Source organism: Anser anser, assembly GCF_964211835.1.
Source record: "Anser anser genome assembly, chromosome: 31".
In the NCBI taxonomy this organism is placed as follows: Eukaryota; Metazoa; Chordata; class Aves; order Anseriformes; family Anatidae; genus Anser; species Anser anser.
Genome location: NC_139752.1, coordinates 1,174,138 through 1,194,438, shown reverse-complemented (window position 1 = coordinate 1,194,438; position 20,301 = coordinate 1,174,138). Strand labels below are relative to the sequence as shown.

General features: G+C 56.3%; 2 protein-coding genes across 5 annotated transcripts in view; both read left to right on the top strand.

Annotated features, from left to right (window-relative positions):
• Nucleotides 1-360: 360 nt before the first annotated feature.
• On the top strand, nucleotides 361-18,547 carry LOC310888190 (butyrophilin subfamily 1 member A1-like). 4 transcript variants are annotated; one of them, XM_083814641.1, is made up of 15 exons: nucleotides 2,353-3,146; nucleotides 3,553-3,900; nucleotides 4,531-4,812; nucleotides 4,942-5,046; nucleotides 5,372-5,391; nucleotides 15,276-15,297; nucleotides 15,413-15,433; nucleotides 15,532-15,552; nucleotides 15,662-15,682; nucleotides 15,908-15,928; nucleotides 16,427-16,447; nucleotides 16,962-16,982; nucleotides 17,091-17,111; nucleotides 17,270-17,302; nucleotides 17,481-18,547. In XM_083814641.1, exons 1-15 carry the CDS (start codon nucleotides 3,047-3,049, stop codon nucleotides 18,017-18,019), a joined length of 1,596 nt encoding a protein of 531 aa, XP_083670767.1. In that variant the 5' UTR covers nucleotides 2,353-3,046; the 3' UTR covers nucleotides 18,020-18,547. The 4 variants fall into 4 exon arrangements, with proteins under 4 accessions (XP_083670766.1, XP_083670769.1, XP_083670768.1 ...); XM_083814642.1 differs by lacking the exons at nucleotides 5,372-5,391; nucleotides 15,276-15,297; nucleotides 15,413-15,433; ... (6 more) ...; nucleotides 17,270-17,302; nucleotides 17,481-18,547 and adding exons at nucleotides 5,925-5,948; nucleotides 6,049-6,069; nucleotides 6,169-6,189; ... (2 more) ...; nucleotides 6,754-6,786; nucleotides 6,964-8,027 and having other exon boundaries at nucleotides 366-3,146; XM_083814640.1 differs by lacking the exons at nucleotides 5,372-5,391; nucleotides 15,276-15,297; nucleotides 15,413-15,433; ... (6 more) ...; nucleotides 17,270-17,302; nucleotides 17,481-18,547 and adding exons at nucleotides 5,925-5,948; nucleotides 6,049-6,069; nucleotides 6,169-6,189; ... (1 more) ...; nucleotides 6,441-6,461; nucleotides 6,754-8,027 and having other exon boundaries at nucleotides 361-3,146.
• The window catches only part of LOC310888191 (butyrophilin subfamily 1 member A1-like), a 38,851-nt gene continuing 29,594 nt past the window's right edge, over nucleotides 11,045-20,301 (top strand). The window contains exons 1-4 of the mRNA XM_083814645.1: nucleotides 11,045-12,499; nucleotides 12,907-13,254; nucleotides 13,884-14,165; nucleotides 14,296-14,400. Coding sequence (XP_083670771.1) covers nucleotides 12,253-12,499; nucleotides 12,907-13,254; nucleotides 13,884-14,165; nucleotides 14,296-14,400 — 982 coding nt within the window. The 5' untranslated portion in view covers nucleotides 11,045-12,252. The remainder of the gene's footprint in view (nucleotides 12,500-12,906; nucleotides 13,255-13,883; nucleotides 14,166-14,295; nucleotides 14,401-20,301) is intronic.

The window sequence follows — 20,301 nt, the reverse complement described above, 5'->3', positions numbered from 1 at the left end:
CTGAAGAGCCTGTAACCATCTATTGCAACACACCAGCCACAGGACTCATCCCACCAGGTTTCGCTTATGCCGATGATGTCGTAGCTGTGGGACTGGGCCAAGACTTCTAGCTCATCCATTTTATTCCTCATACTGCGTGCGTTTGTGTAGAAGCACTTCAAATGCACCTCCCTACACGCAGCACCTTGTGTAGCCGACTGAAGGGCCTCACTAGGACACAGTCCCTCTGATTCTAGCACACCATCCCTTAGCTCGTCACCGGCATGCCTGGTTTTATCCCCTTCCCTCTTCAACTCTACTTTAAAGCTCTATCTATCAGCCCTGCCAACTCCTGAGCAAAAATCCTCACCTCTCTCTGAGAAAGGCACATCCCATCTGGTGCCAGCAGGCCCGGTGTCACGTAGACCTTCCCATGATCGAAAAACCCAAAATTCTGCTGGTTGCACCAGTCCCGAAGCCACGTGTTAATGTGATGAGTCTGCTTGTCAGCATTGATCCCCCCTATCGGAAGGACAGAGGCAAACACAACCTGTGCCCCTGATCCTTTAAGTAGTCACCCCAAAGCCCTAAAGTCAATCGCTCTCAGACTTCTCATTGCTACCTCGTCATTACCAGCCTGAAAGACCAGTAGCAGGTAGTAGTCGGTGGGCCGTACCAGGCACTTGACTTTCTTAGTGAAGTCTCTCACCCGAGCCCCAGGGAGGCAACAGACTTCCCTGTGGGTAGGGTCAGGTCGGTATATTGGGCCCTCTGTCCCTTTCAAAAGGGAGTCCCCCATGACAATAACCCTTCTTTCTTTTTTGACAGATGGTGTAGCAATGTGGGGGGTAGGTTGCCTTGCCTTAGGCACCCTCTCCAACTGGGACAGGCTTTCATCTACTTTGTTGTTCTGAATGTCGTGTTCTAGACCCTCATACCTGTTAGATAAGGGTAGATGGGAAGAGTAGATGGGAAGGTGGGAAGGTGAGGGTGAGGTGGGCAGGGACAGGGCTCATCTACCATCCCGAGCAGGAACCTGCCTCCATTCCCCCCCCCTTGGCCTAGGTCTCCTCCTACTGCCTGGTGGGATGAGGGAACTTTTGTCTTCTGCGTAGCAGGAGACACCTGTGCTGTGGCAGGCTTGTGAGTCTGTCTCAGAGAGGGCAGAGTACACCTCCACCAGTCAATTTCCCTCTCTGACTCCCTCATGCTCCTGAGCCTGCTCACCTCCTCCCGAAGCTCCGCTACCTGGCTGAGCAGCTCTTCAACCTGGGCACACCCCCCACAGGCATACCCCTCGCCGCTGCTGTCGGATACTGACAGAAGACTCGGGCACACCCTGCAGCCCAAGACCTGGATGGCTGCGTGTTTCCCCGAGCCCTCCGTCTGAGTAGCCACATCCGTGACTGTGGCTGGAGAGGCCGCAAGAGATGCGGAGGCCATGGTTTTCTGCCTGGTTGATACCATGGCCAGGTTCCTTGCAGGCAGGTTACAAGTACCGGAGGGAAAGACCGCTGCAATAGAGCTGTGAGTGGCCCTCCCTGCTCACCCTGCCTGTGCGCACTGCCACACAAACTGCCGCGCCCTGCCCTTCTGATGCACCACACCCTGTTTGCCCGTCCTGGTCACCGTGCTCCTGGTCGCTCGCGCTCCCTAGGGGCTGCTTTTGAACGGCCGGGGAGGGGGCGTTGCTGGCTCCACCTGTGCCTTGTCAGCCTCCCTCGTGAGGGCTGCCGGGTACTGGAGACTCCCTCGGCTGCTTCGAGTGGCCTCGATGCCAAAAAAAAAGCCCTGCCTGTCTCGATCCCCCGCTCCACTGCACAATGCGTCTGCCCCAGAGCCAATTGCCTCAGCAAGTGGAGCCATCCCCAAAGCCATCCCGGGACTGGGGACTGACTGACCACCACTTCCCCTAAGCACTACGAGAAGCTGTGCCATGACCAACAGCTGCATGCCTGGTCCTCCTCAATTCACATAAATCATCTTCAGAGGGTTGTTTGGGAGGAACAGTAAAAGTTATGCTCGGAGTTGAAGGCACGAGCGGCAGCGAAACTCAAGTTCTAGGATGGATGGGACGTGGAGGAGCTGCGATGTCGTGGGGATGGAGACCCAAAGACCCCCCATCTCTGCGGTGTGGTTCCTCTGGTGGACGATGAGGGTGGAGCTGGCCCGAAAGCTTTTCTCGCAGTACGAGCAGGGGTAGGGCTTCTCACCTGTGTGGATGCGCTGGTGCCTGCAGAGGGTCGTGGTCTCCCAAAAGGCTTTCCCGCAGTCGGAGCAGACATGGGGCCTGGGCCCCATGTGGCTTTTCTGGCAGAGGAGGAAGGCCAAGGGAACGGTGAAGCCCATCCTGCAGTCAGGGCACAGATAGGGTTCACTGATAGGGTGTAATTCCCAGGGCCTTCTTCACTGACCTTCTTGGAAACTGGGGCAATGTTTGACAGCTTAAATTCCAAGACCAAAGACCCCCAAGATAGAATTTGGAGAGGTCTCGAGATAACATTATGCACCTCCGCATTGTCCCAATGCTCCCTGTTTGATTCCTCCTTAGATGGGTGGAGATGAACAAGCTCAGACAGCGGCTTTCCCTGGAGGTCTGGAGAGGCCCCTGCTGGGGACAAGCCCCTCGTTCTTGCTGAAGGCCCTGGGCTGGACACCCAGCTGCGATGGGATGGTGGTTCCAGCCCTGCAGAGCTCAACGGACAATTGTCCCAGCTGCCCCAGGGGCAGAGCTGCTCCCAGAGGGTTATTGCAGCCAGGAACTGGGCAAAGACCAGAGAAGTTGGGCGTAGCCTTGTGCTTTCTGCAGCTCTGCTGGGTGTGGTGAGGGACGTCTATCTTGGTGGGCCTCCCTTGGAGAAGAACCCCTGGGGGCCGCCTGCTGTGTCCCCCACCCTGTGATAAGCACAGGCTCTGCGCCCTGCCCAAGGCGCTACTGGCTCTGGCTCTCTGTGCCCGGGCCCAAGGGGACTCCTTCCCCAGCTGCCTGCGGTGCCTGCAGCCCCTCAGTCCCCTCTCTCTTCTGCTCCAGCTTCTGCCCCCAGCTCCTGCTCCCGCTGCAGCACAGATGGGGCTCCCCTGGGGCTGTGGCCGCCCCAGCCTCACCGGCCATGCCAGGGGCCTCCTGACTTCCCTCGTCACTCTGCTCCTCCTCCAGATGGGCTCAGGTAGGATCCTGTGGGGCTGCTGGGGGCTCTCCACCTGGGCCTGACAGACGTGCTGCCATGGGGCAGGGGAGCGGACTTGGAGCAGGGGGTACCCGAGCCCACAGCTCAGCCCCCAATGGGTGTTGCTTTCTTTTTCGTTCTTTCACGCAATATGGGCACTGCCTTGTCTGCACTTTCTGGCTCTTCTTCACCTGCCCAAATGCTGCAGAGAGGGCTCCCACTCCCAGCACACCTCCTTCTCCTGCACGTCCTCCCTCTCCCTCTTCCATTTCCCCAGTGTTTTCCATGGGACATGGGGGACAGATAACGCACCAACTCATTCACAGCTTACCCTTTGTCACTCACTGCCCCTAAATTTACAATGACAAAATCTCACTGCCTCTCTGTGCCCTTCTCCATTGCCCAGCCCAGCTCAGAGTGGAGGGTCCAGACCATCCTCTCACTGCCACCATGGGGCAGGATGTCGTGCTGCCCTGCCACTTGTCCCCTCAACGGGATGCTCGCACCTTGGACGTCAGGTGGATCCGGGATGATATCTCTGAGACAGTGCACCACTACCACAATGGAGAGGACCTGTACGGGGAGCAGATGGAGGCATATGCTGGGAGGACAGAGTTGGCCAGAGATGGTCTCTCTGCTGGAAGCCTGGACTTGCGAATCACGGGGCTGAGACCCTCTGATGATGGCCAGTACGTCTGCACTGTGAAAAATGCTAATGTGTATGATGAAGCCATTGTGGAACTGGAGGTGTCAGGTTAGTGGCTGGGGTGATGCTTCCAGGGGAGAGTTTACGTCTCCTTTGAATGTTTCAGCTCTTTCACAGCATGGAGCATGCCCATGGATGTGGAGGTAATATTTGGGGAGAGAGCTCCATGGATATTTTTGTCAGTTTTCACTGGTGTCCTTGAAGACAATAATCATAATATTGTGAGTGCACTGGGCACAGGCTGCTGAGCAGCTCCTTCAGCTGTGTCAGCAATGGGACCAAACACCACACAGGGAGAATCGCAGAGTCCTCAGAGCAGCCGGACGTCTGCTTTACTTTTGCTTTGTGTGCTTGGGGAGACCTGAGACGTTGTCTGGAAGTCTTGGGGCTTCTTGAACAAGCACGGCTTGGTGCCGAGACATTCCCTGAAGGTCCTGGAACTCGGCACCTGGGTTTTCTGGGCAATTTGGGGCCACTGGCATTGTGCAGCTCTGTTCTCTGAGTCTGGCTCCTGCAAGGGTGGTTTTGGGGTGAGGGTGGGTGCGTGAAGTGCCCAGTCCCTGAGCCCCTGGGGCCGTGGCTGTGCTGGGCTGTGTCTGGCATGGGAGCAGATGGGGTCTTTGCCTTGGAACTGAATCCCTCCCCAAGTCAAGACCCAGCTCTGGGCTCTTCCCCCAGCCACAGGCACTGACCCCCACCTCTCCCTGGTGGGCTACGAGGCCGGAGGCGTCCGGGTGCTGTGTCGATCGGCCGGCTGGTACCCGCTGCCGCAGCTGCTGTGGAGGGATGCTCGTGGGCAGCACCTGCCCTCGGTCTCCCAGACACATTCCCAGGACCAGGAGGGGCTCTTTGAAATCGAAGGTGCCATCATTGTGACTGGGAGCGTGGAGGGGCCCTTGTCCTGCATGGTCAGGAGCAGCCGCATCCAGCAGGAGTGGGAATCGTCCCTGCACATCGCAGGTACAAATAGCACAGCCAGGGGGAGGTGTTCCTGGCCCCTGCACTTGTCCTGAGCTGGGAGAAGTCTGGGTCTTGCTTTTCCACCCAGGGGCATGGAAACGCAGCCCTTTTCCTGCTGCCTTTTCTCAGCTCCCTTCTTCCACAACGCCCAGCCCTGGATGGTGGCTCTGGCTCTGGTCCTCGTGCTTTTGGCTATGTCCATTGGCCTCGGTGTTTATCTCTTTCGAAAGAAAGGTAAGCTGGCAGTGCAGGGATGGAGCAGAGGGAGGTGTTCTGCAGGGACCCGCGTGGGTCTGGAGCGGGGCTGAGCCCTGGCCCAGGGAGGTGCATAGGAGGAGGAAGGGAATGTTCTCCTGGGGATCCCAAAGGCCTTAGGATCCTCTTGGGCCTCTGCCTTGGGCAACGAAGGCAGGGGAGAAGGCAAGGGGCCTTGGGTGGGAGGCCAGGGAGCATGGCTGCAGCGTGGGGCTGGTGGGAAGGCCCAGAGCCCCTGCACATGTTCCCACCGAGCAACCAAGCTGCTCTGCTGACCTCCTGTTCCTCCACCTTTGCTTTTCAGTGGCACAGAGCCGAGAGCTGTGAGAGTCCTTGCAGTCCCTGCCCCTAGCCCCCTGGGGAAGTGGCGTCCCTGCGGGAGGGACTGGGCTGGGTGGGCTGTGGGGGCTTGTGTGCTGGTGGCTCGGGGGTGCTGGAGGAGCAGCTGGAGCCTGACGGGGGAGTGGGGAGTGCTGGGGCTGGGGCTGCCCTGGGGACAGACATGGCCGGGATGGCTGAAAGGAACAGGGATCAAGGTGGGGACGGGGAGCGAGCTGCGGGGCTGTCCCGCTCTGCACCGACTCTTCCGGGACAGGGATGTCCTCCACCCGTCCCCATTCACTTCCACTTGTGTTTTGGTGGCACGGTGCAGAGAGCTGCACAAGTGTCTGTTCTTAATGCTACAAGTCTTGCAAAATGCTGGGCCTCAGTCCTTGTTTGTCTGGTTGCTACAAGTCTGGCAGGAAGGTGGTATGGGCGCATGCATGAGAGCAAAAAAATTTGGGGTCTAGCCATGGAAGCAGCAATGGGGTGAAAGTCTCTCCACTCTGACCATTCATTCCTTTTGCTTTTTATAGCAGCAAAAAAGGATGCAAAGCTGGGTAAGTCTCCTTCCACATAGAGAAGGCATTTGGTGTCTTCCCCCAGGCATACTCTCCCTTCTGACCATACATTGCTTTTCTCTTTCTTTTTCTTTTCCAGTGAAACAAGCTGCAGAGATAGGTGAGTGTCCATCCCTGACCTGAAAGAATTTCCTTCATAGACAATGGATGAGAAGTTTTTTCCCTCTGATCATGCATTCCTTATGCTTTTCTTTTCCAGAGGAAAAAGATGCAAGACTGGGTGAGTCTCTCTTCCCCCCCACAACTGACGGAATTCGGGGTCTTTGGTTTGTAGCAGCCATTGATGAGAAGCTGACTCCTCTCATCGATGCATTGCTTTTCTCTTTCGTTTGTAGACGAACAAGCTGCAGAGCTGGGTAAGTCTCACACTCCAAACAGAAGAAAAAAAAAAAAAGCCAGTATCAAAGTGAGAGCTATGAGATCAGAAACTGTGCCCTCTGATCATGGTCTCCTTTTCTCTTTCTATTGCAGCAAAAGAACGTGCAATGCTTGGTGAGTCTCCTTCCCTAACTAAGGGAAAATGGGGTTGTTACATGAAAGCAGCCATGGGCTGAGCAGCTGTTCTGTCCCATCAGCATTTTATTTTGCTTTTCTATTCAAAAAAAAAATACAAAAATCTGCAGAGCTGGGTGAGTGTCACTGCACTTGGGCCCCAGGGCGCCGAGGCAATGGGCATGGGAGGGTGTGCAGCTGGGACAGAACATCCTGGGGCTGGACCCTCACCCTGCCCACACCCACTGGGCACCGGCCATGGGCTGTGACCAGCTCTCCCCTCTCCTTCCAGCATGGAGAAAGTTTCTGCTGCCTCAAAATACAGGTAGGTGTGCACTGGGTTACCCTCTGCAGTGCTTCTCCTGTCCTTACTGGGACATATTCAGGAGCCAAGAGGTGCCCCATCTCCTGCCCCGTGGGGCAGCTCCTGGCCCCGAGCTGGGGAAAGCCTGCCCAGGGCTGAGCTCTGCCCCTGATGGCCTGGCTCCTTCTGTCCCTGCAGTGAAGGTGACCCTGGATCCGGACACTGCTCATCCCATGCTTGTCCTGTCTCAGGACTACAGGAGTGTGAGACGGGAAAGAAAATGGCAGCAGGTGCCTGACACACCGGAGAGATTTCACTATTGGTGGTGCGTCCTGGGCCGTGAGGAGTTCAGAGAGGGGAGGCACTGCTGGTTGGTGGAGGTGGAGGGGAAGAGGGTAAATTATTCAGGGTGGGCTGTGGGGGTGGCTAGGGAATATGTGGAGAGGAAGAAATGGATCAACATGAGCCCTGAAGAAGGGATCTGGGCTGTGCAGTACGATGAAGGACAGCTCATGTCTCTCACATCTCCTCCCACTCACTTGTCTCTGTCCCCTGTCCCTACGAGGATCTGGGTCTGTCTGGACTGTACCCAGCAGCAGGTGTCTTTTATCAACGCTGACAATGGGGTGGAGATCTTCACTTTCACAGCAGCCTCCTTCAATGGGGAGAGCATCCGCCCCTGGTTCTGGCTGAGGACACAGGGAATTCAGCTGTGCCTGAGGGACTGCACCTTGTAGACCCTGTCCCCAGCCCTCGGGGGCTCCTGCCCTTCTCCACCCACTCCTGCATCACCTCTCCTTGGTCCTGCAGGAGCAGCACAGGAATGAGGGGCAGTGGGGCCAGGGGCTGCCCCATGTTCCTCCCTGCTGCTGGAGGAGGGCTGTGATGCTGCATGCAGGGGCCAGGCCCCTTGCAGCCCCCGGGCTCTGCCCTGTACAGGGCTCCTGTGCTGGGACACAAGCCCTGCTGGCACCTGCGGGTCTCACCCTGCCTCTGAGCCCCAGCAGGCAGCACAGGGGCTGCAGCAGCTCTCCACGCTCCTCTCCCCTCTGCTTGCACTGGTTGCAGACACCCAGTGCAAGGGATGTGGTCACCGTGTGCTGCCAGCCATTGCAGGCCACCTTTGCCTCCTAGTTTGGGGTTGATCTTTGCTCTGTGCCTGGTGCTGAGCATGAGCAGGCTGTGGGGGCTCTTTGTTCCCTCCTCTGGAGCACATCAAGGCACAGCAGCAGCAGCACTGTGGCAAATAAAGTTTTGCATGCGAAGATGGAGTCTGGCAGTGGCATTTCCTGGGTGCTTTCTGTCCTGAGGCTTTGCTGCCTGGGAAGGCGTCTTGCAGCAGACCGTCTCCTTGGTTCCTGAGCCTCCCCTGTGGCAGCTCCGTGCCATTCCCTTGGGCCCTGTCGCTGGCCCCAGAGAGCAGAGACTGGCCCCTGTCCCTCCACTCCCCTCATCAGGAAGCTGTGGGCCGTCGCACGCCTTGCCCTGCACAGACTTTGCCATCCTCTTAGCCCTCCCTTAAGGCTCTCGCACAGTTTCGCACCCTTCGTCTGCTGTGCTGCCCACAGCTGCACGCAGTGCTCGAGGCGAGGCCGCAGCAGGCCGAGCAGAGCGGGACGATCCCTTCCCTCGGCCGGCCAGCAGTGCCGTGCCTGAGGCACCCTAGGGCACGCTTGGCCCTTTGGGCTGCCAGGGCCCGCTGCTGGCTCACATCCAACTTGCCGTCGGCCACAACCCCCAGCTCCCGTTCTGGGGGCTGCTCTCCAGCCTCTTGCCCCCAACCCTGTACGTACAGCCGAGGCTGCCCCTGCCCAGGGACAGGGCCCAGCACTTGCTCTTGTTAAACTTCCCGCAGGCGGTGTCTGCCCAGCTCTCCCCTTTGGCCAGATCCCTCTGCAAGGCCTCTCCAGCCTCAAGGGAGTCAGCAGCTCCTCCCAGTTCAGAGTCAGCCACAAACTCACTCAGGTTTCTCTGAAGTCCTGCATCCAGGTCATCTATGGGACCACTGAAGAGACATGGCCCCAAAATGGAGCCCTGCAGAGCCCCACTCGTGGGTGGCCGCCAGCCTGATATCGTCCCTTTTACCAGAACCCTCGGAGCCTGACCCCTCAGCCAATTATTCACCCATCGTGTTGTGCATTTGTCTGGCTCTGTGATGGACATTTGGTCCAGATGGATACTGTCAGAAACCATGTCATAATCTTTACTGAAATCCAAAAACATCACTTCAACTGGCTCCCTCGGTCAAATGGGAGACTGATCTTATGAAAAAAAGGAAATCAGGTTTGTTGAACACGAGCTTCCCCTCACGAACCCATGTGTCCTGTGACCAGTGGCCGCATTGTACCTCAGGTGTTTTTCACTCACTCCTAGAGCAATATCTGTAACTTTACCAGGCACTGCCATGAGACTGACAGACCTGTAATTCCCAGGGTCCTCTTTGCTGCCCTTCTCTGGGGCAACGTTTGGCAGCTTCCAGTCACTGGGACCTCTCCAGATTCCTCAGTATATTTAAAATTAAATTATAGAGATTTCATGATGTAGTGAAGATGCACTGCTGTCTATGAAGGCGTCTTGCAGCAGACCATCTCCTTGGTGTTGGTCCTGGGAGTCAAGAGCCAGGAGGAACCTAAGCTTCAGCTGACCCCTGTTCCCCGGTTCCCTGGTTGTGCCCACAGGGGGCATCACGAGCTCTTGGAAGTCCTCCAAGCAGAGGCAGCAGGTGGCCTCAGTGTTGAAGCTGTCCGTCAGGTCCTTGCAAGCCACCTCCATGCCCCAGCACCCGACCTGCTGCACTCGTGTTTCACGTCCCAGCACCCAAATTCTTCATGAGATGGACATGCAGGAGCCACAGGACCACCCCAGCTTCCCCTAACCCTCAGCAATCAATAACAAACCTGCACTCTCAGAAAACCACTTCCACTTTATTGCACCTCATTTTAAAGCAAGCATGGAAAAAGACAGACACTCTTGAGCCAAACTCGTTGGGGTGTATTTTAAACATTGCAGCATTAAAATCAAGAGCAGACATGGTGGGGAAACTGGGGAAGGAAACGTATGTTTGAAAAACACTGCATCCAACAGAAGCAGGTGATCCAAGCAGACCGAACCTCAGTGAGATGGAGCCTCCGTGGCTGCAGGACTCCTTTGCCCTTTTTGAAGGTTTCAGTATACAAAGGTGGGAAGCTAAGAAGAGGCTTGGAACCCAGCTACACAATGAGGAGACACAGATGCTCTCCTCCATCTGGTTCTCAAGGCATGAGCCAAGCTGAGCCGTCTCCAAACCTCACCGCCCATCTCCATCCATGTCAGGTCTCACCATTCCCAAAACCCCTCGTCCTTTATCCCACTGAGATCCCACCGAGATCCCACCATCCCCAAACCTCATCATCCTCCATCCTGCCTCTGTCCTACCACCCCCTAACCCAATCGTCCTCCATCCCACTGGGCTCCCACCATCCACAAAGCCATCCCGGGACTGGGGACTGACTGACCACCACTTCCCCTAAGCACTACGAGAAGCTGTGCCATGACCAACAGCTGCATGCCTGGTCCTCCTCAATGCACACAAATCAGCTTCAGAGGGTTGTTTGGGAGGAACAGTGAAAGTTATGCTCGGAGTTGAAGGCACGAGCGGCAGCGAAAATCAAGCTCTAGGATGGATGGGACATGGAGGAGCTGTGATGTTGTGGGGATGGAGACCCAAAGACCCCCCATCTCCGCGGTGTGGTTCCTCTGGTGGATGATGAGGGTTGAGCTGGCCTGAAAGCTTTTCTCGCAGTACGAGCAGTGGTAGGGCTTCTCACCTGTGTGGATGCGCTGGTGCCTGCAGAGGGTCATGGTCTCCCAAAAGGCTTTCCCACAGTCACAGCAGACATGGGGCCTGGGCCCCATGTGGCTTTTCTGGCAGAGGAGGAAGGCCAAGGGAACGGTGAAGCCCATCCTGCAGTCAGGGCACAGATAGGGTTCACTGATAGGGTGTAATTCCCAGGGCCTTCTTCACTGACCTTCTTGGAAACTGGGGCAACATTTGACAGCTTAAATTCCAAGACCAAAGACCCCCAAGATAGAATTTGGAGAGGTCTCGAGATAACATTATGCACCTCCGCATTGTCCCAATGCTCCCTGTTTGATTCCTCCTTAGATGGGTGGAGATGGACAAGCCTAGAGAGTGCATTTCCCTGGAGGTCTGGAGAGGCTCCTTCAGGATAAATGCCCCTCGTTCTTGCTGAAGGCAGTGGACTGGGCACCCAGCTGCCATGGGATGGTGGTGATGACGCGTGGAAAAGACTCCACAACCATAAGGTTGTAAAGTAGGTATACTTTATTGCAGTGCTTCGGGCGCAGTGGGAATAGCTTTCCTCAAAAAAGTGCGCTTTTACATATCAAATGAGCTCTAATACATATTCATTATTTTCCCCTGTCCTGGTTTCAGTTAGGACAGAGTTAGTTTTCCTCCTAGTAGCTGGTAGGGTGCTATGTTTTGGATTAGGATGAGAATAATATTGATATCACGCTGATGTTTTAATTGTTGCAGAGCAGTGCTTACACCAAGCCAAGGACTTTTCAGCTTCTCGCTCTGTCCTGCCAATGGGCAGGCTAGGGGTGCAGCAGGAGCTGGGAGGGGATGGACCCAGGACAGCTGACCCAAACTGGCCAAAGGGGTATTCCACACCCCATTATGCTAAACAATATATAGGGGTGGCTAGCCAGGGTGGAGGGGCCGGCTTGGGGATAGGCTGGGCATTGGTCAGCGGGTGGTGAGCAATTGCATTGTGCATCACTTGTTTCATACACATTAGTAGTAGTAGTACTATTATTATTATTATTATTATTAATGTTAATTAATGTGTTAATAAACTGTGTTAATAAACTGTCTTTATCTCAACTCACACGCTTCACTTTCCTGTTTCTCTCCCCCATCCCAGAGAGGGAGGGGGAAGGGTGAGCCAACGGCTGTGTGGTGTTTAGCTGCCGACCGGGTTAAACCACAACATCCCCGACAAGGCGGACCTCTTCCAAGTACTCATTTCCATACTCCCCACCCTTAGCTCTTCCCGGTTGTGCCTGCGTAATGTAGCCTGGTGGTTGCAGGCAGGGGTCTTTCAGGATGAAGGCAAAGAGGAAAAGGAGGTCAAACTTTTTACCTTTCTGGACTTTGACCTGCTCTTGGACAGTATTGAGGAGTTTATTGCTTATCTTTGCATTGTTTCCTGCCAACAAGTTGTTCATCCTTCCCTAACGAGTTGTTCATCCTTCCCTCATCTGTTGGCCTTGAGCGATATCTTCCTTTTTACTTCTGCTTCTCATAAGATTCTCATCTACATCCCCGATAATCAGGATATTTTACAATATATGTAGCTAACTATTAATTCGGATAAGTTTTAGCATCTTCCCCATCTCAGTGCTAGGCATACAGAGCTCCCCAGACACTTCTTCCCACTGCTCCAGGGCCAGAGCTCCTCCTAGAGGATTATTGCAACCAGGATGTGGGAAAAGGCTTGGGAAGTTGGGCGTAGCCCTGTGCTTCCTGCAGCTCTGCTGGCTGTTGTGAGGGACCGCTCTCTCGGTGGGGTTCCCTTGGAGAAGAACCCCTGGGTGGGCCGCATGCCCCCTAGGGGACCTCTCTCTCAGATGGGGCTCCCCTGCAGCTGCCAACGCCCCAGCCTCACCAGCCATGGCAGGGACCTCCTGACTTCCCTCGTCACTCTGCTTCTCCTCCAGATGGGCTCAGGTAGGATCCTGTGGGGCTGCTGGGGGCTCTCCACCTGGGCCTGGCAGATGTGGTGCCGTGGGGCAGGGGAGTGGCCGTGGGGCTGGGGGAACCCGAGCCCACAGCTCAGCCCCCAATGGGTTTCACTTTCACTTTGGCTCTTTCACACAATACGGGCACAGCTTTGGCTGCCCTTTCTGGCTCTTCTTCACCTGCCCGAATGCTGCAGAGAGGGCTCCCACTCCCAGCACACCTCCTTCTCCAGCACATCCTCCCTCTACCTCTCCCATTTCCCCAGTGGTTTCCCATGGGACACGGGAGATGCAGAACACAGCAACTCATGCACAGCTCACCCTTTGTCACTCACTGCCCCTAAATTTGCGATGGCAAAATCTCACCGCCTCTCTGTGCCCTTCTCCATTGCCCAGCCCAGCTCAGAGTTATGGCACCAGGCCAGCCTCTCACTGCCACCGTGGGGCAGGATGTCGTGCTGCCCTGCCACTTGTCCCCTCAACGGGATGCTCGCACCTTGGAGGTCAGGTGGATCCGGGACAATAGCTCTGAGACCGTGCACCACTACCGCAATGGAGAGGACCTGTACGGGGAGCAGATGGGGGCATATGTCGGGAGGACAGAGTTGGCCAGAGATGGTCTCTCTGCTGGAAGCCTGGACTTGCGAATCACGGGGCTGAGACCCTCAGACGATGGCCAGTACGTCTGCACTGTGAAAAATGCTAATGCTTATGACGAAGCCATTGTGGAGCTGGAGGTGTCAGGTTAGTGGCTGGCGTGATGCTTCCAGGGCAGAGTTTACGTGTCCTTTGAATGGTTCAGCTCTTTCACAGCATGGAGCATGCCCATGGATGTGGAGGTAATATTTGGGGAGAGAGCTCCATGGATATTTTTGTCTGTTTTCCCTGGTGTCCTTGAAGACAACAATCATAATATTGTGAGGGCACTGGGTACAGGCTGCTGAACAGCTCCTTCACCTGTGTCAGCAATGGGACCAAACACCACACAGGGAGAATCGCAGAGTCCTCTGAGCTGACGGATGTCTGCTTTACTTTTGCTTTGTGTGCTGGGGGAGACATGAGATGTTGTCTGGAAGTCTTGGGGCTTCTTGAACCAGCACGACTTGGTGCCGAGACGCTGCCTGGAGGCACTGAAGCTCGGCACCTGGGTTTTCAGGGCAATTTGGGGCTACTGGCATTGTGCAGCCCTGCTCTCTGGTTCCGGCATCAGCCGGCGTGGTTTGGGGTGAGGGTAGGTGAATGGAGCACCTGGAACAATAGCCCCTGGGGCCGTGGCTGTGCTGGGCTACGTCTAGCATGGGAGCAGATGGGGTCTTTGCCTTGGAACTGAATCCCTCCCCAAGTCAAGACCCAGCTGCAGGCTCTTCCCCCAGCCACAGGCACTGACCCCTTCCTCTCCCTGGGGAGCTACGAGGCCGGAGGCGTCCGGGTGCTGTGTCGATCGGCCGGCTGGTACCCACTGCCGCAGCTGCTGTGGAGGGATGCTCGCGGGCAGCATCTGCCCTCAGTCTCCCAGACACATTCCCAGGACCAGGAGGGGCTCTTTGAAATCGAAGGTGCCATCATCGTGACTGGGAGCGTGGAGGGGCCCTTGTCCTGCGTGGTCAGGAGCAGCCGCCTCCAGCAGGAGCGGGAATCGTCCCTGCACATCGCAGGTACAGATAGCACAGCCAGGGGGAGGTGTTCCTGGCCCCTGCACTTGTCCTAAACCAGAAGAAGTCTGGGTCTTGCTTTTCAAACCCATGGGCATGGAAACGCAGCCCTTTTCCTGCTGCCTTTTCTCAGCTCCCTTCTTCCACAACGCCCAGCCCTGGATGGTGGCTCTGGCTCTGGTCCTCGTGCTTTTGGCTGTGTCCATTGGCCTCGGTGTTTATCTCTTTCAAAAGAAAGGTAAGCTGGCAGCGCAGGGATGGAGCAGAGGGAGGTGTTCTGCAGGGACCCGCATGGGTGTGGAGCAGGGCTGAGCCCTGGCCCAGGGAGGTGCATAGGAGGAGGAAGGGAATGTTCTCCTGGGGATCCCAAAGGCCTTAGGGTCGTCTTGGGCCTCTGCCTTGGGCAACGAAGGCAGGGGAGAAGGCAAGGGGCCTTGGGTGGGAGGCCAGGGAGCATGGGTGCAGCGTGGGGCTGGTGGGAAGGCCCAGACCCCCTGCAGATGTTCCCACCGAGCAACCAAGCTGCTCTGCTGACCTCCTGTTCCTCCACCTTTGCTTTTCAGTGACACAGAGCCGAGAGATGGGTGAGTCCTTGCAGTGCCTGCCCCTAGCCCCCTGGGGAAGTAGCGTCCCTGCGGGAGGGACTGGGCTGGGTGGGCTGTGGGGGCTTGTGTGCTGGTGGCTCGGGGGTGCTGGAGGAGCAGCTGGAGCCTGACGGGGGAGTGGGGAGTGCTGGGGCTGGGGCTGCCCTGGGCACGGGACACGGCCGGGATGGCTGAAAGGAACGGGGATCAAGGTGGGGACGGGGAGCGAGCTGCGGGGCTGCCCTACTCTGTACTTGCAGGACAGGGACGTCCTCCACCTGTCCCCATTCACTTCCACCTGTGTTTTGGTGGCACGGTGCAGAGAGCTGCACAAGTGTCTGTCCTTACTGCTCCACGTGCACAAGCCTTGATCAAAGCTGGGTCTTGCTCCCTGTTAGTCTGGTCCCTCCCAGTCTGGGTGTAAGTTGGTCATTTTCCACTTTAAACCCTTCGTGGTCTTCAAATGGGATCAGCCCTGAGATGAAAAGCTGTAACCTCTGATCACTCATGATTTTGTTTTCCTTTTCCAGTGAATAGAGATGCAAAGCTGGGTAAGTCTCCTTCCCCAAAGAGAAAGCATTTGGTGTCTTCTCAGAGGAGTAGCCATGGGATAAGAAGCTGCCCCTCTGAACATGCATTACTTTTCTCTTTCTTTTTCTTTTACAGAGGAACAACCTGCAGAGATCGGTGAGTCTCCATCCCCAAACCCAAAGAATTTGGGGTCCAGACATGGGATGAGAATTTTTCCCCTCTGATCATGGATTCCTTATGTTTTTCTTTCCCAGAGGAAAAAGATGCAAGACTGGGTGAGTCTCCCACCCTAATCCAAAGAATTGAGGCCCTTGGCTTTGCAGCAGCCATTTGATGAGAATCTGTCCTTCCTCCTCATGCACTACTATTCTCTTTCTTTTCCAGCGGAACTGGCTGCCAAAGTGGGTGAGTGTCGCTGAGCTTGGGCATGGTGCAAGAGAGCTGCACAAGTGTCTGTCCTTACTGTTCCACTTACAAGAGCATTGTACAAAGCTGGGCCACAATGACTATTTGTTTGGTCCCACCTCGGAGCAAGGCAGTATTTTCCCAGTCATGGGCTGCATTCACGGTCTACCATGAGCTGAGCAACATTCCCCTCTGATCATGCATTACTTTTGCTTTCCTTTTCAGAGGAACAATCTGCAGAGCTGGGTGAGTGTCCCCGTGCTTGGGCCTCAGGGCAACACCAAGGCGATGTGCAGGGGAGGGTGGGCAGCTGGGACAGAGCAGCCCAGGGCTGGCCACTCACCCTGACGGGGGAGTGGGGACTGCTGGGGCTGGGGCTGCCCTGGGCACGGGACACGGCCGGGATGGCTGAAAGGAACGGGGATCAAGGTGGGGACGGGGAGTGAGCTGCGGGGCTGCCCCGCTCTGCACTGACGCTTCTGGGACAGGGACATCCTCCACCCGTCCCCATTCACTTCCACTTGTGTTTTGGTGGCACGGTGCAGAGAGTTGCACAAGTGTCTGTCCTTACTGCTCCACGTGCACGAGCCTTGCTCAAAGCTGGTTCTAGCTGTCTGTTAGTCAGGTCTCTCACAGTCTGGGTGCAAGTTGGCCATTTCCCACTCGTGATATGTGTTCAAAGTCTAGCCATGGGCTGAGCAGCTCTTCCTTCTGATCACACATTGTTTTTGCTTTCCTTTTCAGAGAAACAAGCTGCAGAGCTGGGTAAGTGTCCCTGTGCTTGGGCCCCAGGGAACACAAAGGCGATGTGCAGGGGAGGGTGGGCAGCTGGGACAGTGAAGCCCAGGGCTGGCCCCTCACCCTGACAGAGGAGTGGGGAGTGCTGGGGCTGGGGCTGCCCTGGGCACGGGACACGGCCGGGATGGCTGAAAGGAACGGGGATCAAGGTGGGGACGGGGAGCGAGCTGCGGGGCTGCCCCGCTCTGCACTGATGCTTTTGGGACAGGGACATCCTCCACCCGTCCCCATTCACTTCCACTTGTGTTTTGGTGGCACGGTGCAGAGAGCTGCACAAGTGTCTGTCCTTACTGCTCCACGTATGCAAGCCTTGCTCAAAGTTGCGTCTTGCTCCCTGTTAGTCCGGTCCCTCCCAGTCTGAGAGAAAGACTCTCTGTGCCCATTCACCAGGACAATGAAATTTGGGGTCTAGCCATGGAATTAGTCATGGAATTTGAAGCACTCCTCCTGATCACGCATTGCTTTTACTTTCCTTTTCCAGTGAGAAAAGATGAAAAAATGGGTAAGACTCCCTTCATAAACCCAAACACTTGGCATCTTTCCATGGCAGCAGCTATGGGCTGAGAAGCTCCCCCTCTCATCATGCCTTGCTTTTCACTTCCTCTTCCAGTGGAACAAGCTGCAGAGCTGGGTGAGTGTCCCCATTCTTGGGTTGTATGATGATGCCAAGGCAATGTGCAGGGGAGGGTGGGCAGCTGCGACAGAGCAGCCCAGGGCTGGACCCTCACCCTGCCCACACCCACTGGGCACCGGCCATGGGCTGTGACCAGCTCTCCCCTCTCCTTCCAGCATGGAGAAGGTGTCTTCTGCCTCAAAATAGAGGTAGGTGTGTATTGGGTTAGCCCTCTGCGGTGCTTCTCCTGCCCTTGCTGGGGCATGTTCAGGAGCCAAGAGGTGCCCCATCTCCTGCCCCGTGGGGCAGCTCCTGGCCCCGAGCTGGGGAAAGCCTGCCCAGGGCTGAGCTCTGCCCCTGATGGCCTGGCTCCTTCTGTCCCTGCAGTGAAGGTGACCCTGGATGCAGACACAGCTCATCCCATGCTTGTCCTGTCTCAGGACCAAACGAGTGTGAGACGTGAAACTGAATGGCAGCAGGTTCCTGACACACCAGAGAGATTTGACACTTGTTGCTGCGTGCTGGGCCGTGAGGAGTTCAGAGAGGGGAGGCACTTTTGGGAGGTGGAGGGAGAGGGGGAGTGGCTAAAGTTTTCTTGGTGGGCTGTGGGGGTGGCCAGGGCATCTGTGAAGAGGAAGGGGGAGATCGACACGAGCCCTGGAGAAGGGATCTGGGCTGTGGAGTACTATTATGAACATCTCAAGTCTCTCACATCTCCTCCCACTCACTTGTCCCTGTCCCCTGTCCCTACGAGGATCTGGGTCTGTCTGGACTGTACCCAGCAGCAGGTGTCTTTTATCAACGCTGACAACGGGGTCGAGATCTTCACTTTCACAGCAGCCTCCTTCAATGGGGAGAGCATCCACCCCTGGTTCCTCTTGAAGAAACGGGGAATTCAGCTGTGCCTGAGGGACAGCACCCTGTAGACCCTGTCCCCAGCTCTGACGGGCTCCTGCTCTTCTCCAGCCACTCCTGCATCACCTCTCCTTGGTCCTGCAGGAGCAGCACAGGAATGAGGAGCAGTGGGGGCTGCCCCATATTCCTCCCTGCTGCTGGAGGAGGGCTGGGATGCTGCAAGCAGGGGCCAGGCCCCTTGCAGACCCTGGGCTCTGCCCTGCACACGGCTCCTGTGCTGGGGCACAAGTCCTGCTGGCACCTGTGGGTCTCAGCCTGCCTCTGAGCCCCAGCGGGCAGCACAGGGGCTGCAGCAGCTCTCCACGCTCCTCTCCCTTCTGCTTGCACTGCTTGCAGACCCCCAGTGCAAGGGATGTGGTCACCGTGTGCTGCCAGCCATTGCAGGCCACCTTTGCCTCCTAGTTTGGGGTTGATCTGTGCTATGTGCCTGGTGCTGAGCATAAGTAGTCTGTGGGGGCTCTTTGTTCCCTCCTCTGGAGCACATCAAGGCACAGCAGCAGCAGGACTGTGGCAAATAAAGTTTTGCACGGGACAATGGAGTCTGGCAGTGGCATTTCCTGGGTGCTTTCTGTCCTCAGGCTTTGCTGCCTGGGAAGGTGTCTTGCAGCAGACCGTCTCCTCAGTGCCTGAGCCTCCCCTGTGACAGCTCCACGTCGTTCCCTCAGGCCCTGTCGCTGGCCCCAAAGAGCACAGACCGGTGCCTGCCCCTCTGCTCCCCTCATCAGGAAGCTGTGGGCCACCGCAAGGCCTCCCCTGAGTCTCCTCTGCTCTGGGCTCAACAAGCCAAGCTCCTTCAGCCGCTCCTCACACCCCTTGCCCTGCAGAGCCTCAGCCATCCTCGTAGCCCTCCCTTGGAGGCTCTCGCACAGTTTCACGCCCTTCATCTGCTGTGGTGCCCACAGCTGCACGCAGTGCTTGAGGCGAGGCTGCAGCAGGCCGAGCAGAGCGGGACGATCCCTTCCCTCATCCAGCCAGCAGTGCCGTGCCTGAGGCACCCCAGGGCACACTTGGCCCTTCGGGGTCCCATGCCATGTCCCCCACCCACCCTCTCCACTTGGTGGGACACCGTAGGAGCCCCATGAGCCTCTGCCCTGTCCCCAGAAAGCTGCAGAGACACCAGGAGGGCTTGTGGAGCATCTTTACCCTCAGCACCGCGGCATCGGGTCTGAGATGGGGCCATCCGGGAGCCACCAGTGCCGGGAGGTGTCCGTCTGGGGGTCCTCAGATGCTGCCTGGGGAAGGGGGACACACACAGAGCGAGAGATGGGGTGATTTGGCCCTCGCCAATCTGGATGGGGATGGGGACACCGTTACCTGCAGGGTAGTTGTCTCCAGGGAGGGGAGTGTAACCTGCGGGGGGGAGAAGAGGAGTGAGCAGAATCCTTGTCACCCTTGACCATGTCCCCCAAGAAGCATTTGGACTGTGCTCTTATTCATATGGTCTGAATTTTTGGGTAGACCTGTGTGGTGCCAGCAGTTGGACTCATTGATCCTTGTGGGTCCCTTCCAACTCGGGATATTCTATGATTCTGTGACCCCACGTTGGAGCAGGGGAAGAGAGTGACCGTGAAGGAGCAGCAGAGACGAAGTGCTATAGACTGACTGCAAACCCCATTGTCCCGTTCCCTTGCGCCGCTTCAGGAGAGGAGGTGGAAGAGGGTGGGGGTGGATGAGGGGAAGGTATCTCTGGTTTGTTTTCTTTGTTTCTCACTTTTCTGGCTTGTTAGTAATAGCTAGTAAATTCCTTTAATCTTCCTATGGTTAGTCAGTTTGCCCATGATGATAATTATTGTGTGATCTCCTGGTCCTTATTTCAATCCTTGAACCCTTTTCATTGCATTTTCTCCCCTTTTCCCTTTGAGGAGGGGGAGTGAGAGAGCAGTTGTAGTGAAGCTCAGCTGCCCACCTCAGTAAAACCAGCACACATGATGACAGCAGCCAGTTCTCTTAGTACTCTGGGATGAATCCCATCATGCCCTATAGTCTTGTATGAATCCATCTGGAGCAGCAAATCCCACAGAAATTCGGGGTTTGTTGGGAGCTTATCGTTCCTGCAGTCACTGTCCTCCAGTTCAGGGCACCTGGGGTCCCACAGCCCAGCATCAGTGTTGAAGACAAAGGCAAAGAAAGCATTAAACAGCTCTGTGAAGTTGATGACCCTGTTTGACCATCCCCATCCAGTAGCAGACCAATGTTTTCTCTCATCCTACTTTTGCTGTTAAGATAGTTTAAAAAAAAATCCATTTTATTGCCCCTCATGTCCAGCCTCAACTCAAATTGTGCTTTGGCCATA